The 26,179-nt window shown below is 49.8% G+C and overlaps 1 protein-coding gene across 1 annotated transcript in view; it reads left to right on the top strand.

Annotated features, from left to right (window-relative positions):
* Positions 1-16,423: 16,423 nt before the first annotated feature.
* The window catches only part of LOC142478286 (uncharacterized), a 17,224-nt gene continuing 7,468 nt past the window's right edge, over positions 16,424-26,179 (top strand). Inside the window, exons 1-4 of the mRNA XM_075582436.1 lie at positions 16,424-16,634; positions 17,959-18,091; positions 24,589-24,841; positions 25,078-25,206. Of these exons, the coding sequence (XP_075438551.1) occupies positions 16,541-16,634; positions 17,959-18,091; positions 24,589-24,841; positions 25,078-25,206 (609 nt within the window). The 5' untranslated portion in view covers positions 16,424-16,540. The remainder of the gene's footprint in view (positions 16,635-17,958; positions 18,092-24,588; positions 24,842-25,077; positions 25,207-26,179) is intronic.

The following is a 26,179-nucleotide window of genomic DNA, read 5'->3' as shown; positions in this document are numbered from 1 at the left end:
TCGTGCTCCGCGGTCACCTGGAGGCTCACCCCCGACACCCCTGGGGCAGTCGACTCACCCTTGTCGGCGTTAGGTACTGGTCCCCATTCTAGGACCGATTGTACCTCTGTAGTAGGTCGTACTGACCATTGTAGGGCACACGGGCCCACAGCCGGGTCCGCAACATCGGGACACACTTCCTCTAGGGCACACGGGCCCACAGCAGGCTCTGCATTCGCCGAGATAGTGTGTTCCTTGGTGTCACTGAAGTGGTCGGCCGGCAGGCGCATCACCACAAGTGACGGGTCGCTGGATTCACTAGAAGAAGGTGGGGGTATATACACCTTACCCTGTGATTCCTCTGTCTCACTGCTGGGGTGGTTCGCCGGTAGGCGCATCGCCACCGATGGGGATTCAACCTTGTCCGCTGGCAACATCACGATCGGATCCTCCGCCAACGTGTTGCTCGGCTCCAAGATGGGCTGATCCGGGTTCTGTGGTTCCTGCTCAGGAACCAGGTCTAGAAGGTTCACTTGGGCGCACTGGCCCTCCGAAATGTCTATGAGAAAGGTAGATGGGTTAGTTATACTGACCGGCTCTTCAGGCTGGGGCACAATAGGTTTTAAGAACCAGGCACCGCAATCTTCACATTGAGGCTCCCACGCCAATGCCGCTCTAGAACAGTCACATGTGGGGCTAAAATACTGTATGCTCAGTTCTCCATCCACGGTGCCGGTCTTGAAATCTAGCGGTAGCTGAAATAGGTCGGCTCCTTGGACATAAGCTTTTTGCAGGCATGTGCACATTAATGTAAGGGCTTTCACTCCTGGCACGTGCCAGGACACATACACATTGGGGTGTATTCCCTTACAGTCTGTTTCATCATCATTATCAGAAAACCAAGAGTCTATTTCATTTATGTCGGCCACAGTGCCCTTTTCCTCGGGCTGTCCTGTAGCCGCCAACGGCACGGGTTGCAGAGTCGGTATCCTGCAGCAGCCACACATGCGTCCCCAGGCCAATTTACAAAAGGAGCAGTCACCGTTGTTACAGAAACATTCCCGGCACCCATCCTCGTTCGCGTCTTCCAACCGCCCCTTTATCAGGCACGTCAAAACACCAAAGTTCATACTACCCGACGGACTCAATGATTCGATCATACACGGGCACAACAAAAAGGATACGCACCCGGCCTTAGTCTGCCATAGTCCATATGACGGCGAGCAATTTTCTTTGCATCCCGTACTTTCTTTGATGGAGACAGCAGTTACGGGTGAAGGCGCACTGGGCCTACTCCCCCTGGTGGAATCTGAAGGAGGGGCAGCACACTCTTTCATTAAGTGACTCTGGCTCGGCACAGAGTTATTCAGTTGGCGGGGGCGGGGCTTAGGGTTTCCCGCCAAGCTCGGACAGTCTGCAACATTTTCCCGCGCGGGCGGGAAATCAGCACGTGACTTCTTCATGGCGAACAAAAATAGCACAATTTAGAAAAATGAAAACAGGGCACCCCAGGTCTCTCTCAGCAGCGCCTCCAAATGTAACGGGTATTCCACCCCACCCAATCTCATATATAGTGTGGGTGAGTAGAACATGTAGTGTTACCGGTGTGGTGCGTATACCTGTCAGGCTCACAGGAGGTCTGAGCCTCCGCTAATGAGAGCCTGGGGTGAATCCTCTGGAACGGATCTTCGTTTGCAGCGCCTCCACCTATGTAGGATTCTATGGAAATGTAGAATGACCCTACATAGGAACCCACTCAGAAACCACATACACAGTATTATGGATAACAGGTTTACTGAATGAACAATGACAACACCTTACTTCAAAACACTATATCAATACCAGTGCATCAATACAACTGCGTACCATCCCCCCCACCCACATGTCTATCATCACATTCCCCTCAGTCTCTGGAATGTCCACAGCAATAAAGACCAGTGTGAGTGTGAGGGATAGCGCTTCCCTGTGTTGGGGCCCGGTGGTGCACTTAATATATACAGAGGTACCTTCCGAGCACTCCGATGCTCGGGACTGCAACTGTCTTCTAAAAGGGTCAGACGTCCGTCTGATCCTATCCAGGTACTTCTGCAGTGGACCCCAACGAGGGTCCCACCGCTTCACGGGAACACAACAGTCTCTTGGTACAGCAACCGAACCACAGGAACAGCCACGCCGCTATCCCTGTCTATCCTTAACTAATCCTAGCGTGACAGGAACCCTAACCTAGGGCCTGTCCCTGATGAACCGCAACCTGGGTGGCTTAGGGGAACTCTCCTAGGGCCTGCGGAGTAATACCCTGCCCCACTCCCCTAGCTACCCAGTCCCTAACTGTATCTACTACTACTACTAGATACTCCTAACAGCCTAACGCACCTGCAGCCGACACACAGCTCACACTGTCAGCCTGCAGGGATGCACACACGCTGCACACACTGCGCCCAGCACATGCAGCACAACACACACAGAACGGTACACACCATTCACTGGAGAGGGAGAGTCTATTTGGGACCTAAGGGGTTAATAGTATTCCTACTCCCCTAACGAGGCCCAGTCTTGACTCCCACTAACAACCGACTAACCTGAGTGACCCGCAGCAAACACACTGCTCGCACGCTGTGCCTATTTGCCAGTGCGCACAGCACTACCCGCTGTGGCACTGCCAAACCTGCACCTTACACACACCTAAGGGTGACCTCCCTATCTAGGGCCGTCCCTTATCAGTTACCCACTAACCTGGTGGGGAGTTGGGGCCTACCTGGAGGGTGAGGGTACCTATCAGGATGCAGGAGCTGCACTCACTCCCCGCATCCTTCCTTCCCCTTCAGCTCCTCTGCTCCAACTGACGTGACTCATGCAAAGCCCGGGAAATGTATCTCTTTCCTCCAGGGCAGTCCTGCAGCCCTATTGGCTCCTATCAAGCACCTGGTGCCTGCCTCGCTATGCCTCATGGGAATTGTAGTCCCGAGGCCCCTACAATAACATTGAGGCCTCGTGCGTGCCTTCCCTCTGCCTACACAAACCTGTAATGGCCGCCGCAACCTCTCACTAACTTCCCTTACTCTCGCGTGACTCTCCTGCGCCTTCCCTGCCCTCACGCAACTGTTCCCTGGCTCTAGGGTTCTCCCTGCGCATGCGCGACTCTGCCCTGTCTCTCGCAGCCTCCCTGCGCATGCGCGAGCTAACTGGGCCGCCGGGGACTCACTGCGCATGCGCGAGTTGAAGCGCAATGGCGGCGCCCTGTGCAAGAGCCGCCGGAGATCTCCTGCACTCCGGCGAGCTCCCTCCTCGGCCCCCACCCTCCTGAATGGCCGTCGGGTTTGCCGCTTGCCTCTGGCAGTACCCGACAGCGTCCGTGGCCACGGAGGCTCCCTGGGGGGTGAAGGAGGGAAAAAGGTGACCTGGCTACACCGGTATTGCCTCTCTGGGTGTGTACGTGTATACCGGTATTACCTCTCTGGGCGTGTACATGTATACCGGTATTACCTCTCTGGGCGTGTATGTGTATACCGGTATTACCTCTCTGGGCGTGTATGTGTATACTGGTATTACCTCTCTGGACGTGTATGTGTATACCGGTATTACCTCTCTGGATGTGTTCGTGTATACCGGTATTGCCTCTCTGGGTGTGTACGTGTATACCGGTATTACCTCTCTGGACGTGTATGTGTATACCGGTATTACCTCTCTGGACGTGTATGTGTATACCGGTATTACCTCTCTGGGTGTGTACGAGTATACCGGTATTACCTTTCTGGGCGTGTATGTGTATACCGGTATTACCTCTCTGGGCGTGTATGTGTATACCGGTATTACCTCTCTGGTTGTGTATGTGTATACCGGTATTACCTCTCTGGGCGTGTATGTGTATACCGGTATTACCTCTCTGGGCGTGAATGTGTATACTGGTATTACCTCTCTGGGTGTGTATATGAATACCGGTATTACCTCTCTGGGCGCGTATGTGTATACCGGTATTAACTCTCTGGGCGTGTATGTGTATACCGGTATTACCTCTCTGGGCGTGTATGTGTATACCGGTATTACCTCTCTGGACATGTATGTGTATACCGGTATTACCTCTCTGGACGTGTATGTGTATACCGGTATTGCCTCTCTGGGTGTGTACGTGTATACCGATATTACCTCTCTGGGCGTGTACGTGTATACCGGTATTACCCCTCTGGATATGTATGTGTATACCGGTACTACCTCTCTGGACGTGTATGTGTATACCGGTATTACCTCTCTGGTTGTGTATGTGTATACCGGTATTACCTCTCTGGGCGTGTATGTGTATACCGGTATTACCTCTCTGGGCGTGAATGTGTATACTGGTATTACCTCTCTGGGTGTGTATATGAATACCGGTATTACCTCTCTGGGCGCGTATGTGTATACCGGTATTAACTCTCTGGGCGTGTATGTGTATACCGGTATTACCTCTCTGGGCGTGTATGTGTATACCGGTATTACCTCTCTGGACATGTATGTGTATACCGGTATTACCTCTCTGGACGTGTATGTGTATACCGGTATTGCCTCTCTGGGTGTGTACGTGTATACCGATATTACCTCTCTGGGCGTGTACGTGTATACCGGTATTACCCCTCTGGATATGTATGTGTATACCGGTACTACCTCTCTGGACGTGTATGTGTATACTGGTATTACGTCTCTGGCCATGTATGTGTATACCGGTATTACATCTCTGGGCGTGTATGTTTATACCGGTATTACCTCTCTGGGCGTGTATGTTTTATACCGGTATTACCTCTCTGGGCGTGTATGTGTATACCGGTATTACCTCTCTGGGCGTGTATGTGTATACCGGTATTATCTCTCTGGGCGTGTATGTGTATACCGGTATTACCTCTCTGGGTGTGTATGTATATACCGGTATTATCTCTCTGGGCGTGTATGTGTATACCGGTATTGCCTCTCTGGGTGTGTACGTTTATACCGGTATTACCTCTCTGGGCGTGTATGTTTATACCGGTATTACCTCTCTGGGCGTGTATGTTTATACCGGTATTACCTCTCTGGGTGTGTACGAGTATACCGGTATTACCTTTCTGGGCATGTATGTATATACCGGTATTACCTCTCTGGGCGTGTATGTGTATACCGGTATTGCCTCTCTGGGTGTGTACGTGTATACCGGTATTACCTCTCTGGGCGTGTATGTTTATACCGGTATTACCTCTCTGGGCGTGTATGTTTATACCGGTATTACCTCTCTGGGTGTGTATGTGTATACCGGTATTACCTCTCTGGGCGTGTATGTGTATACCGGTATTACCTCTCTGGGTGTGTATGTGTGTACTGGTATTACCTCTCTGGGCGTGTATGTGTATACCGGTATTACCTCTCTGGGCATGTATGTATATACCGGTATTACCTCTCTGGGCGTGTATGTTTATACCGGTATTACCTTGCAATGTGTTACTCAAAATGGCGTCGGATAGCGAAGCGTCGTAAAGCGAATCACATTTTCCATAGGAACACTGTTTAAATCGTTCCGTTCCTGAAGGAATTTTTAATGATAAAATACACAAAATATTTTACTCAAGCAATAGATATGCAGCACACACATAGATTATTATGTAAACATTATATTTATTGATTCCAGAACGGTAAAATAAAACTATATTCTGTACAGTAATATACATTATGAGCAAAAAACAACAAAAACATCAATTATTACCGGTATTGCCTCTCTGGGTGTGTACGTGTATACCGGTATTACCTCTCTGGGCGTGTATGTTTATACCGGTATTACCTCTCTGGGCGTGTATGTTTATACCGGTATTACCTCTCTGGGTGTGTATGTGTATACCGGTATTACCTCTCTGGGCGTGTATGTGTATACCGGTATTACCTCTCTGGGCGTGTATGTGTATACCGGTATTACCTCTCTGGGCGTGTATGTGTATACCGGTATTACCTCTCTGGGCGTGTATGTTTTATACCGGTATTACCTCTCTGGGCGTGTATGTGTATACCGGTATTACCTCTCTGGGCGTGTATGTGTATACCGGTATTATCTCTCTGGGCGTGTATGTGTATACCGGTATTACCTCTCTGGGTGTGTATGTATATACCGGTATTATCTCTCTGGGCGTGTATGTGTATACCGGTATTGCCTCTCTGGGTGTGTACGTTTATACCGGTATTACCTCTCTGGGCGTGTATGTTTATACCGGTATTACCTCTCTGGGCGTGTATGTTTATACCGGTATTACCTCTCTGGGTGTGTACGAGTATACCGGTATTACCTTTCTGGGCATGTATGTATATACCGGTATTACCTCTCTGGGCGTGTATGTGTATACCGGTATTGCCTCTCTGGGTGTGTACGTGTATACCGGTATTACCTCTCTGGGCGTGTATGTTTATACCGGTATTACCTCTCTGGGCGTGTATGTTTATACCGGTATTACCTCTCTGGGTGTGTATGTGTATACCGGTATTACCTCTCTGGGCGTGTATGTGTATACCGGTATTACCTCTCTGGGTGTGTATGTGTGTACTGGTATTACCTCTCTGGGCGTGTATGTGTATACCGGTATTACCTCTCTGGGCATGTATGTATATACCGGTATTACCTCTCTGGGCGTGTATGTTTATACCGGTATTACCTTGCAATGTGTTACTCAAAATGGCGTCGGATAGCGAAGCGTCGTAAAGCGAATCACATTTTCCATAGGAACACTGTTTAAATCGTTCCGTTCCTGAAGGAATTTTTAATGATAAAATACACAAAATATTTTACTCAAGCAATAGATATGCAGCACACACATAGATTATTATGTAAACATTATATTTATTGATTCCAGAACGGTAAAATAAAACTATATTCTGTACAGTAATATACATTATGAGCAAAAAACAACAAAAACATCAATTATTACCGGTATTGCCTCTCTGGGTGTGTACGTGTATACCGGTATTACCTCTCTGGGCGTGTATGTTTATACCGGTATTACCTCTCTGGGCGTGTATGTTTATACCGGTATTACCTCTCTGGGTGTGTATGTGTATACCGGTATTACCTCTCTGGGCGTGTATGTGTATACCGGTATTACCTCTCTGGGCGTGTATGTGTATACCGGTATTACCTCTCTGGGCGTGTATGTGTATACCGGTATTACCTCTCTGGGCGTGTATGTTTTATACCGGTATTACCTCTCTGGGCGTGTATGTGTATACCGGTATTACCTCTCTGGGCGTGTATGTGTATACCGGTATTATCTCTCTGGGCGTGTATGTGTATACCGGTATTACCTCTCTGGGTGTGTATGTATATACCGGTATTATCTCTCTGGGCGTGTATGTGTATACCGGTATTGCCTCTCTGGGTGTGTACGTTTATACCGGTATTACCTCTCTGGGCGTGTATGTTTATACCGGTATTACCTCTCTGGGCGTGTATGTTTATACCGGTATTACCTCTCTGGGTGTGTACGAGTATACCGGTATTACCTTTCTGGGCATGTATGTATATACCGGTATTACCTCTCTGGGCGTGTATGTGTATACCGGTATTGCCTCTCTGGGTGTGTACGTGTATACCGGTATTACCTCTCTGGGCGTGTATGTTTATACCGGTATTACCTCTCTGGGCGTGTATGTTTATACCGGTATTACCTCTCTGGGTGTGTATGTGTATACCGGTATTACCTCTCTGGGCGTGTATGTGTATACCGGTATTACCTCTCTGGGTGTGTATGTGTGTACTGGTATTACCTCTCTGGGCGTGTATGTGTATACCGGTATTACCTCTCTGGGCATGTATGTATATACCGGTATTACCTCTCTGGGCGTGTATGTTTATACCGGTATTACCTTGCAATGTGTTACTCAAAATGGCGTCGGATAGCGAAGCGTCGTAAAGCGAATCACATTTTCCATAGGAACACTGTTTAAATCGTTCCGTTCCTGAAGGAATTTTTAATGATAAAATACACAAAATATTTTACTCAAGCAATAGATATGCAGCACACACATAGATTATTATGTAAACATTATATTTATTGATTCCAGAACGGTAAAATAAAACTATATTCTGTACAGTAATATACATTATGAGCAAAAAACAACAAAAACATCAATTATTGGAGGAAGATGATTGGGAGGGGATCTTCAGCAGACTTCTTGGGGGTGATGTAGGTGGACCTGAAGGTTTGGGCCTCTTGAAGAAGCTCTTCAATGAAGTCTGGACAGATCCTTTCCTTTTCTGCCTGTAGATCTCTCTATAGCAGCTGATTTGGTTAGACACCCCATGACTGACTGTTGAACTCCGTTCAATGTTGGGGTCATTTTCCTCAAATATGGCCAGTGCGCTATCAATGTGCTTGAATGCCGCAGTCAACATTTTTGTTAAAGATTTACGTGGCTGTGCCACATCAGCAGATTGGTGGGCCTCCTCTTCAGCAATATTTTCTCTTCTAATTGCATGAGGTCTTCATTGCTCAAGTCGTTAGAATGTGAGGCGAGCAACTCCTCAATATCCTCGGTTTCCACCTCCAAGTTGAGATCTCTGGCCATTTGCACAACAGTTTCTGTAACTTCTGCAACAGTCTCTGTAAGGCCTTGGACATCAGACTCAAAATCAGAGCACAACTTACACCAAACTCCATTTAAATTGGATTGTTTCACCTCATTCCATGTCTCTCCGATGTTTCTCACTGCATGGAGAATGTTGTAACCCTTCCAAAATTCTTTTAAGGTTGGACCTCCTTCCACATCAGTTGCTCTGATGGCCTGGCTGTTGGCCTGGCTGTTGCTAGGGGGATGGGCAGCTTCCTCCATCCTGATTGGCTGCTGCTGGGTAATGCAGCCAATCAGGAGCAGGTGTGGGGTGGAGCCAAAGAGAGGAGGAAACAGCATGGAGCAGAGAGAGCTGAGATGGGTGTGGGGTGTGTGTGTCTCGAGCACATCACACTTTTCACCATTGTGTCCAGTATTTTTGGAGGAGCCACCTGGTAACACTAGGTGTGTGCAGGATTATGCTAAAAGGAAAGAAGAACACAATTCGAGAATTCCGCACTCGTGCTGTCTTGAAAATCTTATAAGAAAACCAATCCCTTTGCTGCTAGGCGCATGGAGTCACTCCCCACAGACTCCTGAGTGAGATACCTCCGAAAAAAACGAAAAAGAATATGCACACAGCGCACCAGGGATTAGCGTAAATAGAATATGTATTCAGATCTCACAGGATCTAACAGGCTAAAATACCAGCATAAAAATAATTATAAATAAAGAGTGACAAAAAATATTATTCAGCTGTGATTAATCCCCTAAAGTGAAACAACACCGCGTACATGCAGAATTGCAAACAGAGTAATAGCCCTATAGAGTGGCTACAAGTCACTGCAAGCATATAATATGCAACGTAGACATAAAAAGTGCATGAAAAGTGCAATGTAAATGCTATGAAAGATCACCTATGCTGAAACAAAAAACACCTACATGCAGCCTTTGTGCAATGTTGCAGTAGTTTTTGTTTCACCATAGGTGAAACACTTTTTATGTTGCTGACATTGCCCCCACAATGCAATGCGTGGCGTTAACGCTAGGGCTTTATTTAACAGATGTGCTTTCAAAAAACAATGGTTGAGATGACACACGTGTTTTAGTTTGTGCGCTAATGGGGTAAAAACACGGTGCTTCACTGGTACACTGGAGGATGCTTATTCATAGAATAGAGAAGGTATAAGAAAATCTGCTGTTACCGGGCTCGCTTATCTATATCTATAAAAGTGAAATGGTTGTGTGTGGCGTTGTTTGTGGTGTTGTGCTTTTTCTGATTGGTTGGCCCCTCTCGCTGGCAAACTCTCCCATTGGCTGAGGGGCAGGGTTTGTGACGTCACAGTGGGCTGACGTCACACACAGGGGCTCACAGGCAATCTTCAATACTCCTCACTCGCCCGCTTCTCCTCCACACTGCAGGTAACCTCCCCTGGAGCTTCTCCTCACCCTGCGCTTAGCCACACTCAGCGGTGACTGGGAGCGCCAGGGAGGGGGGGTGGGGAAAGAGCAGCCGGGGGAACATGCGGGGGGGGGGGGCAACACGTCACCTCCATCGGCCATTCTCCTCCTCACCACTCCCGCACTATCTCCCTTCAGCAGGGACCGCCGTACTATCTCCCCTCAGCGCAACCCCCCCCCCCCCCCTCCACCGCCGCCTCCCGGCACTTCTGCCGCCTCCCGGCACTGCCGCCTCAGGGAGCGGGGGGGCCGCCGGAGCTGTGCAGGGGTGGGGGGGCTGCAGGAGCTGTGCAGGGGATGGGACCAGAGCTGTGTAGCGGGGGAGAGAGGGGGGACCGGAGCTGCGCAGGGGGGGGGGGACCGAAGCTGCACGGGGGGGGGGGGGGGCGACCAGAGCCGCACCGCACAGGATGGGGGGACGACCGGAGCCGTGCAGGGGAGGACGACCGGAGCTGCGCATAGGGGGCACGACCGGAGCTGCGCAGGGTGGGGGGTGGGACCGAAGCTGCGAGAGATGGGTAGAGCAGAGAGAGAGGGGGGAGCGAAGAGAGAGGGTGGGAGCGGAGAGAGAGGAGGGAGCGGGAAATTTTAATCCCGGGCAACGCCGGGTATATCAGCTAGTGAGATTATAAATATATAAGATCTTTAAATAAACAACTTTATTGTTACATTTGCTAATGTGTTTTTATACCAGGTTTTTTTTATTTTCAGAAGCAAAATATTGTTGTATAATTGCTTTTGAAGACAGTGCAGGCTCAGTGTAGAGTCCTGTGGCCTGCCACGCTCCTGTGGCCTGCCACGCTCCTGTGGCCTGCCACGCTCCTGTCCTCATAGCATGTTCCTGCACATACCTTGTGATCCTATACAAGAATTAAAAGTATGTAAACCAACTGGATTGTTTTTGGGAACATGTCTGTCTGCCCTGAAACATGCACAGACCTGCCCTGGCACTGCCACAGTACACCCCCCAGATCCCTGTCCCCCTCAACACCCCCCTGCTTACTGCAAAGATCCCTGTCCCCCTAAACACCTCCCTGCTTACTGTAAATATGTTGCAGTAAATCATGTTTGTGTCACCCATCTTTCAAAAGGATCAGTGAGCACCGGCCAGGACCAAAGGGAACTACCAGGGAACATCGCATTGCTTAAATATACAGTAGATGACAAGACCAAATTAAGTTTTCATACTAAGGCTGAGTGCATGGTGACTGCAGCCGTGCGGAGGCGCGCTGAGGCGTGCGGAGGCGCGCTGAGGCGGAGGGAAAGCGGTTCTTAGTTCGTGCGCCGTCCAGGGTCGTGTCGGGGGCGGGCCAGTGCCGTCACGGAGCTGGTTCGCCCTCATTGGGTGAACCGCTCACGTGACCGGCCCTGCGCTCCCGTGAGCGCCAAAACTAAAAATGTTTTAAGTGGTACGCCTCCGCACGCCAGCGGAAGCGTACGCGAGCCCCTGCTAAAGCCGCTCTAATTGCGGCTGCACGGGCTCAGTGACAAGCGTCAGCGCGCCCAGCACGGGTCAGCGCCTAATGACCATGGACGCAGCCTAAGGTTTCTGTGGTAACCAAATGCTGGTGAATATTTTTACAATCTTAATTCAGACTGTTTTATGATAAGGCTGTTTGCTAAATAAAACATTCATTAAAGGTAAGTGTCCTGCTCTTTCCCTATAAAATAATCACTATCAGTCGAATATTTTCAGAAACAATAAAAATATTATATATTTTTTTATTTTGAAACACAATGTACTTGTAATAACTGTTTAGGTTTTGAAAATGTTACAAAATATCAGACACAAAATAAGTCCTCGTGATTAAAAAAGGGACAACCTGTGCCTCCCCCTCCTCTCTATCTCTGCTCTATTATCTGCCCTCCTGCACTGTCTGTGCCTCCCCCTCCTCTCTATCTCTGCTCTATTATCTGCCCTCCTGCACTGTCTGTACCTCCCCTCCTCTCTATCTCTGCTCTATTATCTGCCCTCCTGCACTGTCTCTGAGTCTCCCCCTCCTCTCTATCTCTGCTCTATTATCTGCCCTTCTGCACTGTCTCTGTGTCTCCCCCTCCTCTCTATCTCTTCTCTATTATCTGCCCTCCTGCACTGTCTCTGTGCCTCCCCTTCCTCTCTATCTCTGCTCTATTATCTGCCCTCCTGCACTGTCTCTGTGCCTCCCCCTCCTCTCTATCTCTGCTCTATTATCTGCCCTCCTGCACTGTCTCTGTGCCTCCCCCTCCTCTCTATCTTTGCTCTATTATCTGCCCTCCTGCACTGTCTCTGTGCCTCACCCTCCTCTCTATCTCTGCTCTATTATCTGCCCTCCTGCACTGTCTCTGTGCCTCCCCCTCCTCTCTATCTCTGCTCTATTATCTGCCTTCCTCCACTGTCTCTGTGCCTCCCCCTCCTCTCTATCTCTGCTCTATTATCTGCCCTCCTGCACTGTCTCTGTGCCTCCCCCTCCTCTCTATCTCTGCTCTATTATCTGCCCTCCTGCACTGTCTGTGCCTCCCCTCCTCTCTATCTCTGCTCTATTATCTGCCTTCCTGCACTGTCTCTGTGCCTCCCCCTCCTCTCTATCTCTGCTCTATTATCTGCCCTCCTGCACTGTCTCTGTGCCTCCCCATCCTCTCTATCTCTGCTCTATTACCTGCCTTCCTGCACTGTCTCTGTGCCTCCCCCTCCTCTCTATCTCTGCTTTATTATCTGCCTTCCTGCACTGTCTCTGTGCCTCCCCCTCCTCTCTATATCTGCTCTATTATCTGCCTTCCTGCACTGTCTCTGTGTCTCCCCCTCCTCTCTATCTCTGCTCTATTATCTGCCCTCCTGCACTGTCTCTGTGCCTCCCCTTCCTCTCTATCTCTGCTCTATTATCTGCCCTCCTGCACTGTCTCTGTGCCTCCCCCTCCTCTCTATCTCTGCTCTATTATCTGCCCTCCTGCACTGTCTCTGTGCCTCCCCCTCCTCTCTATCTTTGCTCTATTATCTGCCCTCCTGCACTGTCTCTGTGCCTCACCCTCCTCTCTATCTCTGCTCTATTATCTGCCCTCCTGCACTGTCTCTGTGCCTCCCCCTCCTCTCTATCTCTGCTCTATTATCTGCCTTCCTCCACTGTCTCTGTGCCTCCCCCTCCTCTCTATCTCTGCTCTATTATCTGCCTTCCTGCACTGTCTGTGCCTCCCCCTCCTCTCTATCTCTGCTCTATTATCTGCCTTCCTGCACCGTCTGTGCCTCCCCCTCCTCTCTATCTCTGCTCTATTATCTGCATTCCTGCACTGTCTCTGGGCCTCTCCCTCCTCTCTATCTCTGCTCTATTATCTGCCCTCCTGCACTGTCTCTGTGCCTCCCCCTCCTCTCTATCTCTGCTCTTTTATCTGCCTTCCTGCACTGTCTGTGCCTCCCCCTCATCTCTATCTCTGCTCTATTACCTGCCCTCCTGCACTGTCTGTGCCTCCCCCTCCTCTCTATCTCTGCTCTATTATCTGTCCTCCTGCACTGTCTGTGCCTCCCCCTCCTCTCTATCTCTGCTCCATTATCTGCCTTCCTGCACTGTCTCTGTGCCTCCCCCTCCTCTCTATCTCTGCTCTATTATCTGCCCTCCTGCTCTGTCTCTGTGCCTCCCCCTCCTCTCTATCTCTGCTCTATTATCTGCCCTCCTGCACTGTCTCTGTGCCTCCCCCTCCTCTCTATCTCTGCTCTATTATCTGCCCTCCTGCACTGTCTGTGCCTCCCCTCCTCTCTATCTCTGCTCTATTATCTGCCTTACTGCACTGTCTCTGTGCCTCCCCCTCCTCTCTATCTCTCCTCTATTATCTGCCTTCCTCCACTGTCTCTGTGCCTCCCCCTCCTCTCTATCTCTGCTCTATTATCTGCCCTCCTGCACTGTCTGTGCCTCCCCCTCCTCTCTATCTCTGCTCTATTATCTGCCCTCCTGCACTGTCTGTGCCTCCCCTCCTCTCTATCTCTGCTCTATTATCTGCCTTCCTGCACTGTCTCTGTGCCTCCTCCTCCTCTCTATCTCTGCTCTATTATCTGCCCTCCTGCACTGTCTCTGTGCCTCCCCCTCCTCTCTATCTCTGCTCTATTATCTGCCCTCCTGCACTGTCTCTGTGCCTCACCCTCCTCTCTATCTCTGCTCTATTATCTGCCCTCCTGCACTGTCTCTGTGCCTCCCCATCCTCTCTATCTCTGCTCTTTTATCTGCCCTCCTGCACTGTCTCTGTGCCTCCCCCTCCTCTCTATCTCTGCTCTATTATCTGCCTTCTTGCACTGTCTGTGCCTCCCCCTCCTCTCTATCTCTGCTCTATTATCTGCCTTCCTGCACTGTCTCTGTGCCTCCCCCTCCTCTCTATCTCTGCTCTATTATCTGCCTTCCTGCACTGTCTCTGTGCCTCCCCCTCCTCTCTATCTCTGCTCTAATATCTGCCTTCCTGCTTGGTCTGTGCCTCCCCCTCCTCTCTATCTCTGCTCTATTATCTGCCTTCCTGCACTGTCTGTGCCTCCCCCTCCTCTCTATCTCTGCTCTATTATCTGCCCTCCTGCACTTTCTGTGCCTCCCCCTCCTCTCTATCTCTGCTCTATTATCTGCCTTCCTGCACTGTCTGTGTGCCTCCCCCTCCTCTCTATCTCTGCTCTATTATCTGCCTTCCTGCACTGTCTCTGTGCCTCCCCCTCCTCTCTATCTCTGCTCTATTATCTGCCTTCCTGCACTGTCTGTGCCTCCCCCTCCTCTCTATCTCTGCTCTATTATCTGCCTTCCTGCACTGTCTGTGCCTCCCCCTCCTCTCTATCTCTGCTCTATTATCTGCCCTCCTGCACTTTCTGTGCCTCCCCCTCCTCTCTATCTCTGCTCTATTATCTGCCTTCCTGCACTGTCTGTGTGCCTCCCCCTCCTCTCTATCTCTGCTCTATTATCTGCCTTCCTGCACTGTCTGTGCCTCCCCCTCCTCTCTATCTCTGCTCTATTATCTGCCCTCCTGCACTGTCTGTGCCTCCCCCTCCTCTCTATCTCTGCTCTATTATCTGCCTTCCTGCACTGTCTGTGCCTCCCCCTCCTCTCTATCTCTGCTCTATTATCTGCCCTCCTGCACTGTCTGTGCCTCCCCCTCCTCTCTATCTCTGCTCTATTATCTGCCTTCCTGCACTGTCTGTGCCTCCCCATCCTCTCTATCTCTGCTCTTTTATCTGCCCTCCTGCACTGTCTCTGTGCCTCCCCCTCCTCTCTATCTCTGCTCTATTATCTGCCTTCCTGCACTGTCTCTGTGCCTCCCCCTCCTCTCTATCTCTGCTCTAATATCTGCCTTCCTGCTTGGTCTGTGCCTCCCCCTCCTCTCTATCTCTGCTCTATTATCTGCCTTCCTGCACTGTCTGTGCCTCCCCCTCCTCTCTATCTCTGCTCTATTATCTGCCCTCCTGCACTTTCTGTGCCTCCCCCTCCTCTCTATCTCTGCTCTATTATCTGCCTTCCTGCACTGTCTGTGCCTCCCCCTCCTCTCTATCTCTGCTCTATTATCTGCCCTCCTGCACTGTCTCTGTGCCTCCCCCTCCTCTCTATCTCTGCTCTATTATCTGCCTTCCTGCACTGTCTGTGTGCCTCCCCCTCCTCTCTATCTCTGCTCTATTATCTGCCTTCCTGCACTGTCTCTGTGCCTCCCCCTCCTCTCTATCTCTGCTCTATTATCTGCCTTCCTGCACTGTCTGTGCCTCCCCTCCTCTCTATCTCTGCTCTATTATCTGCCCTCCTGCACTGTCTGTGCCTCCCCTCCTCTCTATTACCTGTGTTCACTGGCTGTTTCCCTGGTACTTATCTGCAGGGTGCAGTGAAGCTCTGCTTATCTCTGGCACGGACAGGGATACTGGGCAGGATCCCCATCCCCCACACATTGTGCCAACCATTTCAGTGCTTGATTGGTTCCCTGCCTTGTCCTGGGTGAATGAGTTGGATCTTGTTGTGTTGACACACATGACATCAGTGTGATACACTGAGGGGAGGGGAGACAGTCAGGAGATGGAGGGGGTTAATGTAAGAAGTGAGGAGGAGAAACAGAGGCACAATGAGAGAGAGGGGGAAATCAGAATGGGAAAGGTGAGGAGGAGAGAGTGGAGGTGAAGAAGAGGGAAGGGGGGAGTGAGGAAGACGGGTGAGGTGAGATTAGAGGGTGGAGGTGAAGAAGAGGTGAGGAATAGAGGGGGAGAGTGAGGAAGAGAGGGGGAGGCGAGGAGAGAGGGTAGAGGTGAAGAAGAGGGAAGGGATGAGGAAGAGAGGGGGAGAGTGAGGCAGAGTTGGGGAGGTGAGGAAGATAGGGGGGTGAGGAAGAGGTGGAGAGTGAGGAAGAGAGGGTGAGGCAAGGAGAGAGAGTGGAGGTGAAGAAGAAGGAAGGGGTGAGGAAGAGGTGGAGAGTGAGGCAGAGAGGGGAAGTGAGAAAGAGAGGGGGGAGGGAGGAAGAGGGGGAGATGAGGAGAGAGGGTGGAGGTGAAGAATTTTGGGAAGGTAAGAAGGAGAGGGGGGTAGGTGTGAGCCCTTCTCATTGGCTGCTCCTGCTTTGAGTGATCATATAAAAGCAGAAGCCCATAGCACAGACAGGAATGTTCCCCAGACTGTCACACAGGACGATGGCTGTATCCAGTCTGCATTACACCATGGGGATCTCCAGTGGATTTAAAGTCTATATTCTGGAGGGTAAGTGTTCTGCAATATTGCTTACTTGATATAGTACTTTTGTATACAGGGCGCTGTACAGGCATACCCCGGTTTAAGGACACTCACTTTAAGTACACTCACGAGTAAGTACATATCGCTCAATAGGCAAACGGCAGCTCACGCATGCGCCGGTCAGCACGTCCTGAACAGCAATACCGGCTCCCTACCTGTACCGAAGCTGTGCGCAAGCAGGGAGACTATAGAGCCTGTTACACAAGCGGGGAGACTATAGAGCCTGTTACACATGTGTTATTTACATCAGTTATGCACGTATATGACGATTGCAGTAAGGTACATGCATCGATAAGTGGGAAAAGGTAGTGCTTCACTTTAAGTACATTTTCGCTTTACATACATGCTCCGGTCCCATTGCGTACGTTAATGCGGGGTATGGCTGTGTTACATAGTTACATACATGCTCCGGTCCCATTGCGTACGTTAATGCGGGGTATGCCTGTACAAGGTTTTATACAATGAATAAGAAACTATTCGGATGGCTTCCTACATGATGGTATATGTATATCTCCGTTTCTTGTTCTCTCTCTATAACTATATGTTATTCTTTCTAAATCTGCTTGTTTGTAATCACTGTTCTCAAATACTCGGTATTACTCTGTGCATCTATATTACTAGGAGGCTCAAATATTCAGTATTTCTCTGTGTATCTATTACAAGCATTCTCAAATATTCAGTATTTCTCTGTGTATCTACTGTATTACAAGCATTTTCAAATACTCAGTATTTCTCTGTGTATCTACAGTATTACTAGCATGCTCAAATACTCATTATTTCTCTATGTATCTCCATTACTAACATTTTCAAATACTCAGTATTTCTCTGTGTATCTCTCCTTATTGCTAGGATTATAATAATAATAAATCTCTCATACAAAACGCACTGGGAGGCGGATAGAATTACACATTGGGGATTGCTTAAAAATGTTTCTTTCACTTGAACCCCTTCCTTAAGCAAGCGACAACCTGTATCTGTACTGTACACAGTATTGCATTGTACACAGACCCCTGTCCCTCTCAGTGCATGCTGGTTACTTTGTAGCTGCTTTATAAATCCTTCCGTTATTGCAGTTTTATGTCATTGGTAAATATACATTATAATCTCCTCCTCACATAAACTGTAACCCTTATATAACACAAACCCACAATATAAAGGTACCAGTTCACTTTTACGTTCCATTCACAAGTGACCTCTGATCTCCATGGGTTCCTACATAATGACCCTTTGTGATCGCAGAATTACCTTACAGGGTCTTTTCTTCCTGTAAGAAATATGCATTGTATTTTAGGGCATCGGACCTCCCGGGACCACCTCCGGCCCGTGTCCAGCCACGGGATCCCCATCTACCCAATCAAACGCAAGCTCAGCCCTGGAAGCCCCCAGCTTCCAAAAAGATCATGCCCTGTGAGCCCCCATTGCAGGTACAGTTTCTACCACCCCTCCCCCACACTCACACACTGCGGTTATTCACTAACCCACACTCACACACACTGCGGTTATTCACTAACCCACACACACTCACACACTGCGGTTATTCACTAACCCACACTCACACACACTGCGGTTATTCACTAACCCACACACACACACTGCGGTTATTCACTAACCCACACTCACACACACTGCGGTTATTCACTAACCCATACTCACACACACTGCGGTTAGTCACTAACCCACACACACACACACACTGCGGTTATTCACTAACCCACACTCACACACACTGCGGTTATTCACTAACCCACACTCACACACACTGCGGTTATTCACTAACCCACACTCACACACTGCGGTTATTCACTAACCCACACACACACACACACTGCGGTTATTCACTAACCCACACTCACACACTGCGGTTATTCACTAACCCACACTCACACACACTGCGGTTATTCACTAACCCACACTCACACACACTGCGGTTATTCACTAACCCACACTCACACACACTGCGGTTATTCACTAACCCACACTCACACACACTGCGGTTATTCACTAACCCACACTCACACACTGCGGTTATTCACTAACCCACACTCACACACTGCGGTTATTCACTAACCCCCACACACACACACACTGCGGTTATTCACTAACCCACACTCACACACACTGCGGTTATTCACTAACCCACACTCACACACACTGCGGTTATTCACTAACCCACACTCACACACACTGCGGTTATTCACTAACCCACACTCACACACACTGCGGTTATTCACTAACCCCCACACACACACACTGCGGTTATTCACTAACCCACACTCACACACACTGCGGTTATTCACTAACCCACACTCACACACACTGCGGTTATTCACTAACCCACACTCACACACTGCGGTTATTCACTAACCCACACTCACACACCGCGGTTATTCACTAACCCACACTCACACACACTGCGGTTATTCACTAACCCACACTCACACACTGCGGTCATTCACTAACCCACACTCGCACACACTGCGGTTATTCATTAACCCACACTCACACACACTGCGGTTATTCACTAACCAACACTCACACACTGCGGTTATTCACTAACCAACACTCACACACTGCGGTTATTCACTAACCAACACTCACACACTGCGGTTATTCACTAACCCACACTCACACACACTGCGGTTATTCACTAACCCACACTCACACACACTGCGGTTATTCACTAACCCACACTCACACACTGCGGTTATTCACTAACCCACACTCACACACTGCGGTTATTCACTAACCCACACTCACACACACTGCGGTTATTCACTAACCCACACTCACACACACTGCGGTTATTCACTAACCCACACTCACACACACTGCGGTTATTCACTAACCAACACTCACACACACTGCGGTTATTCACTAACCCACACTCACACACACTGCGGTTATTCACTAACCCACACTCACACACACTGCGGTTATTCACTAACCCACACTCACACACACTGCGGTTATTCACTAACCAACACTCAAACACACTGCGGTTATTCACTAACCCACACTCACACACACTGCGGTTATTCACTAACCCACACTCACACACACTGCGGTTATTCACTAACCCACACTCACACTCACACACACTGCGGTTATTCACTAACCCACACTCACACACACTGCGGTTATTCACTAACCAACACTCAAACACACTGCGGTTATTCACTAACCCACACTCACACACACTGCGGTTATTCACTAACCCACACTCACACACACTGCGGTTATTCACTAACCCACACTCACATACACTGCGGTTATTCACTAACCCATACTCACACACACTGCGGTTATTCACTAACCCACACTCACACACTGCGGTTATTCACTAACCCACACTCACACACACCGCGGTTATTCACTAACCCACACTCACACACCGCAGTTATTCACTAACCCACACTCACACACACTGCGGTTATTCACTAACCCACACTCACACACACTGCGGTTATTCACTAACCAACACACACACACTGCGGTTATTCACTAACCCACACACACACACACTGCGGTTATTCACTAACCAACACTCACACACTGCGGTTATACACTAACCCACACTCACACACACTGCGGTTATTCACTAACCCACACTCACACACACTGCGGTTATTCACTAACCAACACTCGCACACACTGTGGTCATACACTAACCCACACTCACACACACTGCGGTTATTCACTAACCCAAACTCACACACACTGCGGTTATTCACTAACCAACACTCAAACACACTGTGGTTATTCACTAACCCACACTCACACACACTGCGGTTATTCACTAACCCACACTCACACACACTGCGGTTATTCACTAACCCACACTCACACACACTGCGGTTATTCACTAGCCAACACTCACACACACTGCGGTTATTCACTAACCAACACTCGCACACACTGCGGTTATTCACTAACCAACACTCGCACACACTGCGGTTATTCACTAACCCACACTCACACACACTGCGGTTATTCACTAACCTACACTCACACACACTGCGGTTATTCACTAACCCACACTCACACACACTGCGGTTATTCACTAACCCCCCCACACACACACTGCGGTTATTCACCAACCCACACTCACACACACTGCGGTTATTCACTAACCCACACTAACACACACTGCGGTTATTCACTAACCCACACTCACACACACTGCGGTTATTCACTAACCAACACTCAAACACACTGTGGTTATTCACTAACCCACACTCACACACACTGCGGTTATTCACTAACCCACACTCACACACACTGCGGTTATTCACTAGCCAACACTCGCACACACTGCGGTTATTCACTAACCAACACTCGCACACACTGCGGTTATTCACTAACCCACACTCGCACACTGCGGTTATTCACTAACCCACACTCACACACACTGCGGTTATTCACTAACCCACACTCACACACACTGCGGTTATTCACTAACCCCCCCACACACACACTGCGGTTATTCACCAACCCACACTCACACACACTGCGGTTATTCACTAACCCACACTCACACACACTGCGGTTATTCACTAACCCACACTCACACACACTGTGGTTATTCACTAACCCACACTCACACACTGCGGTTATTCACTAACCCACACTCACACACACCGCGGTTATTCACTAACCCACACTCACACACACTGCGGTTATTCACTAACCCACACTCACACACTGCGGTTATTCACTAACCCACACTCACATACTACGGTTATTCACTAATCCACACTCACACACTGCGGTTATTCACTAACCCACACTCACACACTGCGGTTATTCACTAACCCATACTCACACACACTGCCGTTATTCACTAACCCACACTCACACACTGCTGTTATTCACTAACCCACACTCACACACTGCGGTTATTCACTAACCCACACTCACACACCGCAGTTATTCACTAACCCACACTCACACACACTGCGGTTATTCACTAACCCACACTCACACACACTGCGGTTATTCACTAACCCACACTCACACACACTGCGGTTATTCACTAGCCAACACTCACACACACTGCGGTTATTCACTAACCAACACTCGCACACACTGCGGTTATTCACTAACCAACACTCGCACACACTGCGGTTATTCACTAACCCACACTCACACACACTGCGGTTATTCACTAACCCACACTCACACACACTGCGGTTATTCACTAACCCACACTCACACACACTGCGGTTATTCACTAACCCCCCCACACACACACTGCGGTTATTCACCAACCCACACTCACACACACTGCGGTTATTCACTAACCCACACTCACACACACTGCGGTTATTCACTAACCCACACTCACACACACTGTGATTATTCACTAACCCACACTCACACACTGCGGTTATTCACTAACCCACACTCACACACACCGCGGTTATTCACTAACCCACACTCACACACACTGCGGTTATTCACTAACCAACACTCACACACTGCGGTTATTCACTAACCCACACTCACATACTACGGTTATTCACTAATCCACACTCACACACTGCGGTTATTCACTAACCCACACTCACACACTGCGGTTATTCACTAACCCATACTCACACACACTGCGGTTATTCACTAACCCACACTCACACACTGCGGTTATTCACTAACCCACACTCACACACTGCGGTTATTCACTAACCCACACTCACACACCGCAGTTATTCACTAACCCACACTCACACACACTGCGGTTATTCACTAACCCACACTCACACACACTGCGGTTATTCACTAACCAACACACACACACTGCGGTTATTCACTAACCCACACACACACACTGCGGTTATTCACTAACCAACACTCACACACTGCGGTTATACACTAACCCACACTCACACACACTGCGGTTATTCACTAACCCACACTCACACACACTGCGGTTATTCACTAACCAACACTCGCACACACTGTGGTCATACACTAACCCACACTCACACACACTGCGGTTATTCACTAACCCAAACTCACACACACTGCGGTTATTCACTAACCAACACTCAAACACACTGCGGTTATTCACTAACCCACACACACACACACTGCGGTTATTCACTAACCCACACTCACACACACTGCGGTTATTCACTAACCCACACTCACACACACTGCGGTTATTCACTAACCCACACTCACACACACTGCGGTTATTCACTAGCCAACACTCGCACACACTGCGGTTATTCACTAACCAACACTCGCACACACTGCGGTTATTCACTAACCAACACTCGCACACACTGCGGTTATTCACTAACCCACACTCACACACACTGCGGTTATTCACTAACCCACACTCACACACACTGCGGTTATTCACTAACCCACACTCACACACACTGCGGTTATTCACTAACCCCCCCACACACACACTGCGGTTATTCACCAACCCACACTCACACACACTGCGGTTATTCACTAACCCACACTCACACACACTGCGGTTATTCACTAACCCACACTCACACACACTGTGGTTATTCACTAACCCACACTCACACACTGCGGTTATTCACTAACCCACACTCACACACACCGCGGTTATTCACTAACCCACACTCACACACACTGCGGTTATTCACTAACCCACACTCACACACTGCGGTTATTCACTAACCCACACTCACATACTACGGTTATTCACTAATCCACACTCACACACTGCGGTTATTCACTAACCCACACTCACACACTGCGGTTATTCACTAACCCACACTCACACGCACTGTGGTTATTCACTAACCCACACTCACACACACTGTGGTTATTCACTAACCCACACTCACACACACTGCGATTATTCACAAACCAACACACTCACACACTGCGGTTATTCACTAACCCACACTCACACACACTGCGGTTATTTACTAACCCACACTCACACACACACTGCGGTTATTCACTAACCCACACTCACCCACATTGCGGTTATTCACTAACCCACACTCACACACACTGCGGTTATTTACTAACCCACACTCACACACACACTGCGGTTATTCACTAACTCACACTTATACACACTGTGGTTATACACTCACACTTACATATAATGCGGATATACCCCCCTACCACTTACACACACACTGCTGTTATACACCCCCCTGCCACTCACACACTGCGGTTATACACTAACCCACACTCACACACACTGCAGTTATTCACGAACTCACACTTATACACACTGTGGTTATACACTCACACTTACATATAATGCGGATATACCCCCCTACCACTTACACACACACTGCTGTTATACACCCCCCTGCCACTCACACACTGCGGTTATACACTAACCCACACTCACACACACTGCAGTTATTCACGAACTCACACTTATACACACTGTGGTTATACACTCACACTTACATATAATGCAGATATACTCCCCCTACCACTTACACACACACTGCTGTTATACACCCCCCTGCCGCTCACACACTGCGGTTATACACTAACCCACTCTCACTGTGGTTTTTCACTAACCAACACTCACACACCCTGCGGTTATTTACTAACCCACACTCACACACTCTGTGGTTATTCATGAACCCACACTCGCACACACATTGCGGATATACACCCCCTTGCCACTCACACTCACACACGCTGTGGTTATACACCCCCCCCCCCCTGTACTCATACACACGTGGCGGTTGTACATTTGTGTGCACACACACCCCTTTTTGTGCATTGAGGGCAGCTCTGGATTCAGGCATATAACATTGAAGAGACCCAGTGTTGTCATGGCAGAAGGTGTTGGTTGTTGGGGTCAGATACTATGTTTGGCCTGGGAATTCAGGCCTCTCAGATTGTAGGGATGTTCATGACTGCCATGGAATCAAATTTATAAACATTACATTTATTTCTTTAGGGAGAAGGTTCCTTCATCATTAAAGAATGTAAAGTCAGCAGCAAGACACCATCCCCCACCCGCCAGCACCCCACAGGCACTTAGTCCTCATGTAACCCTGGAGCATGTTCTGAAGAAGCTGATGCCCGAGAGGAAGCACATGGAAAGAAAGGAGGTTCGACCTAACCTGGAGGATCAGCCACTGGCACTGGTGAAGAGAATACAGAAGGAGTCCAGTGGGCAGCCAACAGTACCACCGCCCGTACTCCAGCAGGTATGGTATAATGTTTCTGCTGGTGGACAGAGAACCGTTTCCCACGTTCCTTTGTACTTTTCAGTCTCTATATTTTCTCTTTCCCATTTTCTGTCTCTTCCCATTTCTCATCTTCTTTCTCTCTTCCACTCCACTATGTCTATCTTTACATCCGTTTTGCTTTCTCTTTATTGTTTTTTCGATCCATCTCTCTTCCTTCTCCAGTCTTTCACTCTAACCTGTTGCTCTAATTTCAGATGCGACCTTCTGTAATCACCTGCGTTTCCAGAGCGAGCCCAACACGTGCACCACCCACAGAAACAGTGTGTCCTTTACGGGACGGGTTAAGCCAAGGTAATATCCCTCTAGATACCTTCAGGCTAAGGGCTGGGACCCGCTGCGCCCGGCGGCGCGGGCGGCTGCAATGGCGTTCCCCACCAGCAGGGGAATCCTCCCGAGCCGGCCCGGTCCCCCCTCGCTGCACAGCTCACTACACGCTGTGACGTGTCAGCCGCTACGGGATACAAGAGAATGGTGATCCCTACCGTTGACGCGTCACGTGGTGTGGCTGTGAGCCAATGAGGAGGGGAGGCTTCGGGAGGAGGAGAGGCTTCGGGGGAGCGCGGGGAGGAGTGTGGAGGGGAAAGCAGCGTGAGTGCCTGTCTGTGTGTGTGTATGTGTGTGTCTGAGTGCGTGAGTGCCTGCCTCTGTCTGTGTGTGTGTATGTGTATGAGTGCCTGCCTCTGTCTGTGTGTGTGTATGTGTATGAGTGCCTGCTTGCGTGTGTGTGTTTGTGTGTGTGTGAGAGAGTGCCTGCGTGTGTGTATGTGTGTTGGTTCCATCAGCAGCTCCAGCCCGAGCCTGTGGAGGAAGGGAGGGGGGGAGTAGCGGGTCCCTCCGCTCAAGCCACGCCCCCCCTCCCGCTCAAGCCTCCACTCCCGCCCCCCCTCCCACTCAAACATCCCACTCCCGCTCCCTCCGTCAGCGCTCCCGCACTGCAGATAGGCGGGGCGCTGACATATACAGACCGCGATATGCGGTCTGTAGGGAGCGGGAGCCAGAGTGGGAGGTGGGCGGGAGTGGGAGGCTTGGGCGGGAGGGGAGGCGGGAGTGGGAGGCTTGAGCGGGAGGGGGGCGGGAGGTGGGAGGCTTGAGCGGGAGGGGGGCGGGAGTGGGAGGCTTTGGGCGGGAGTGGGAGGCTTGGGCGGGAGTGGGAGGCTTGAGCGGGAGGGGGGCGGGAGTGGGAGGCTTGAGCGGGAGGGGGGCGGGAGTGGGAGGCTTGGGCGGGAGGGGGGGTGGGAGTGGGAGGCTTGGGCGGGAGGGGGGCGGGAGTGGGAGGCTTGGGCGGGAGGGGGGGTG

Source organism: Ascaphus truei, unplaced genomic scaffold, assembly GCF_040206685.1.
Source record: "Ascaphus truei isolate aAscTru1 unplaced genomic scaffold, aAscTru1.hap1 HAP1_SCAFFOLD_236, whole genome shotgun sequence".
NCBI lineage: Eukaryota > Metazoa > Chordata > Amphibia > Anura > Ascaphidae > Ascaphus > Ascaphus truei.
Note: the sequence above shows the minus strand (reverse complement) of the source record. Positions and strands in the feature narration are given on the sequence as shown.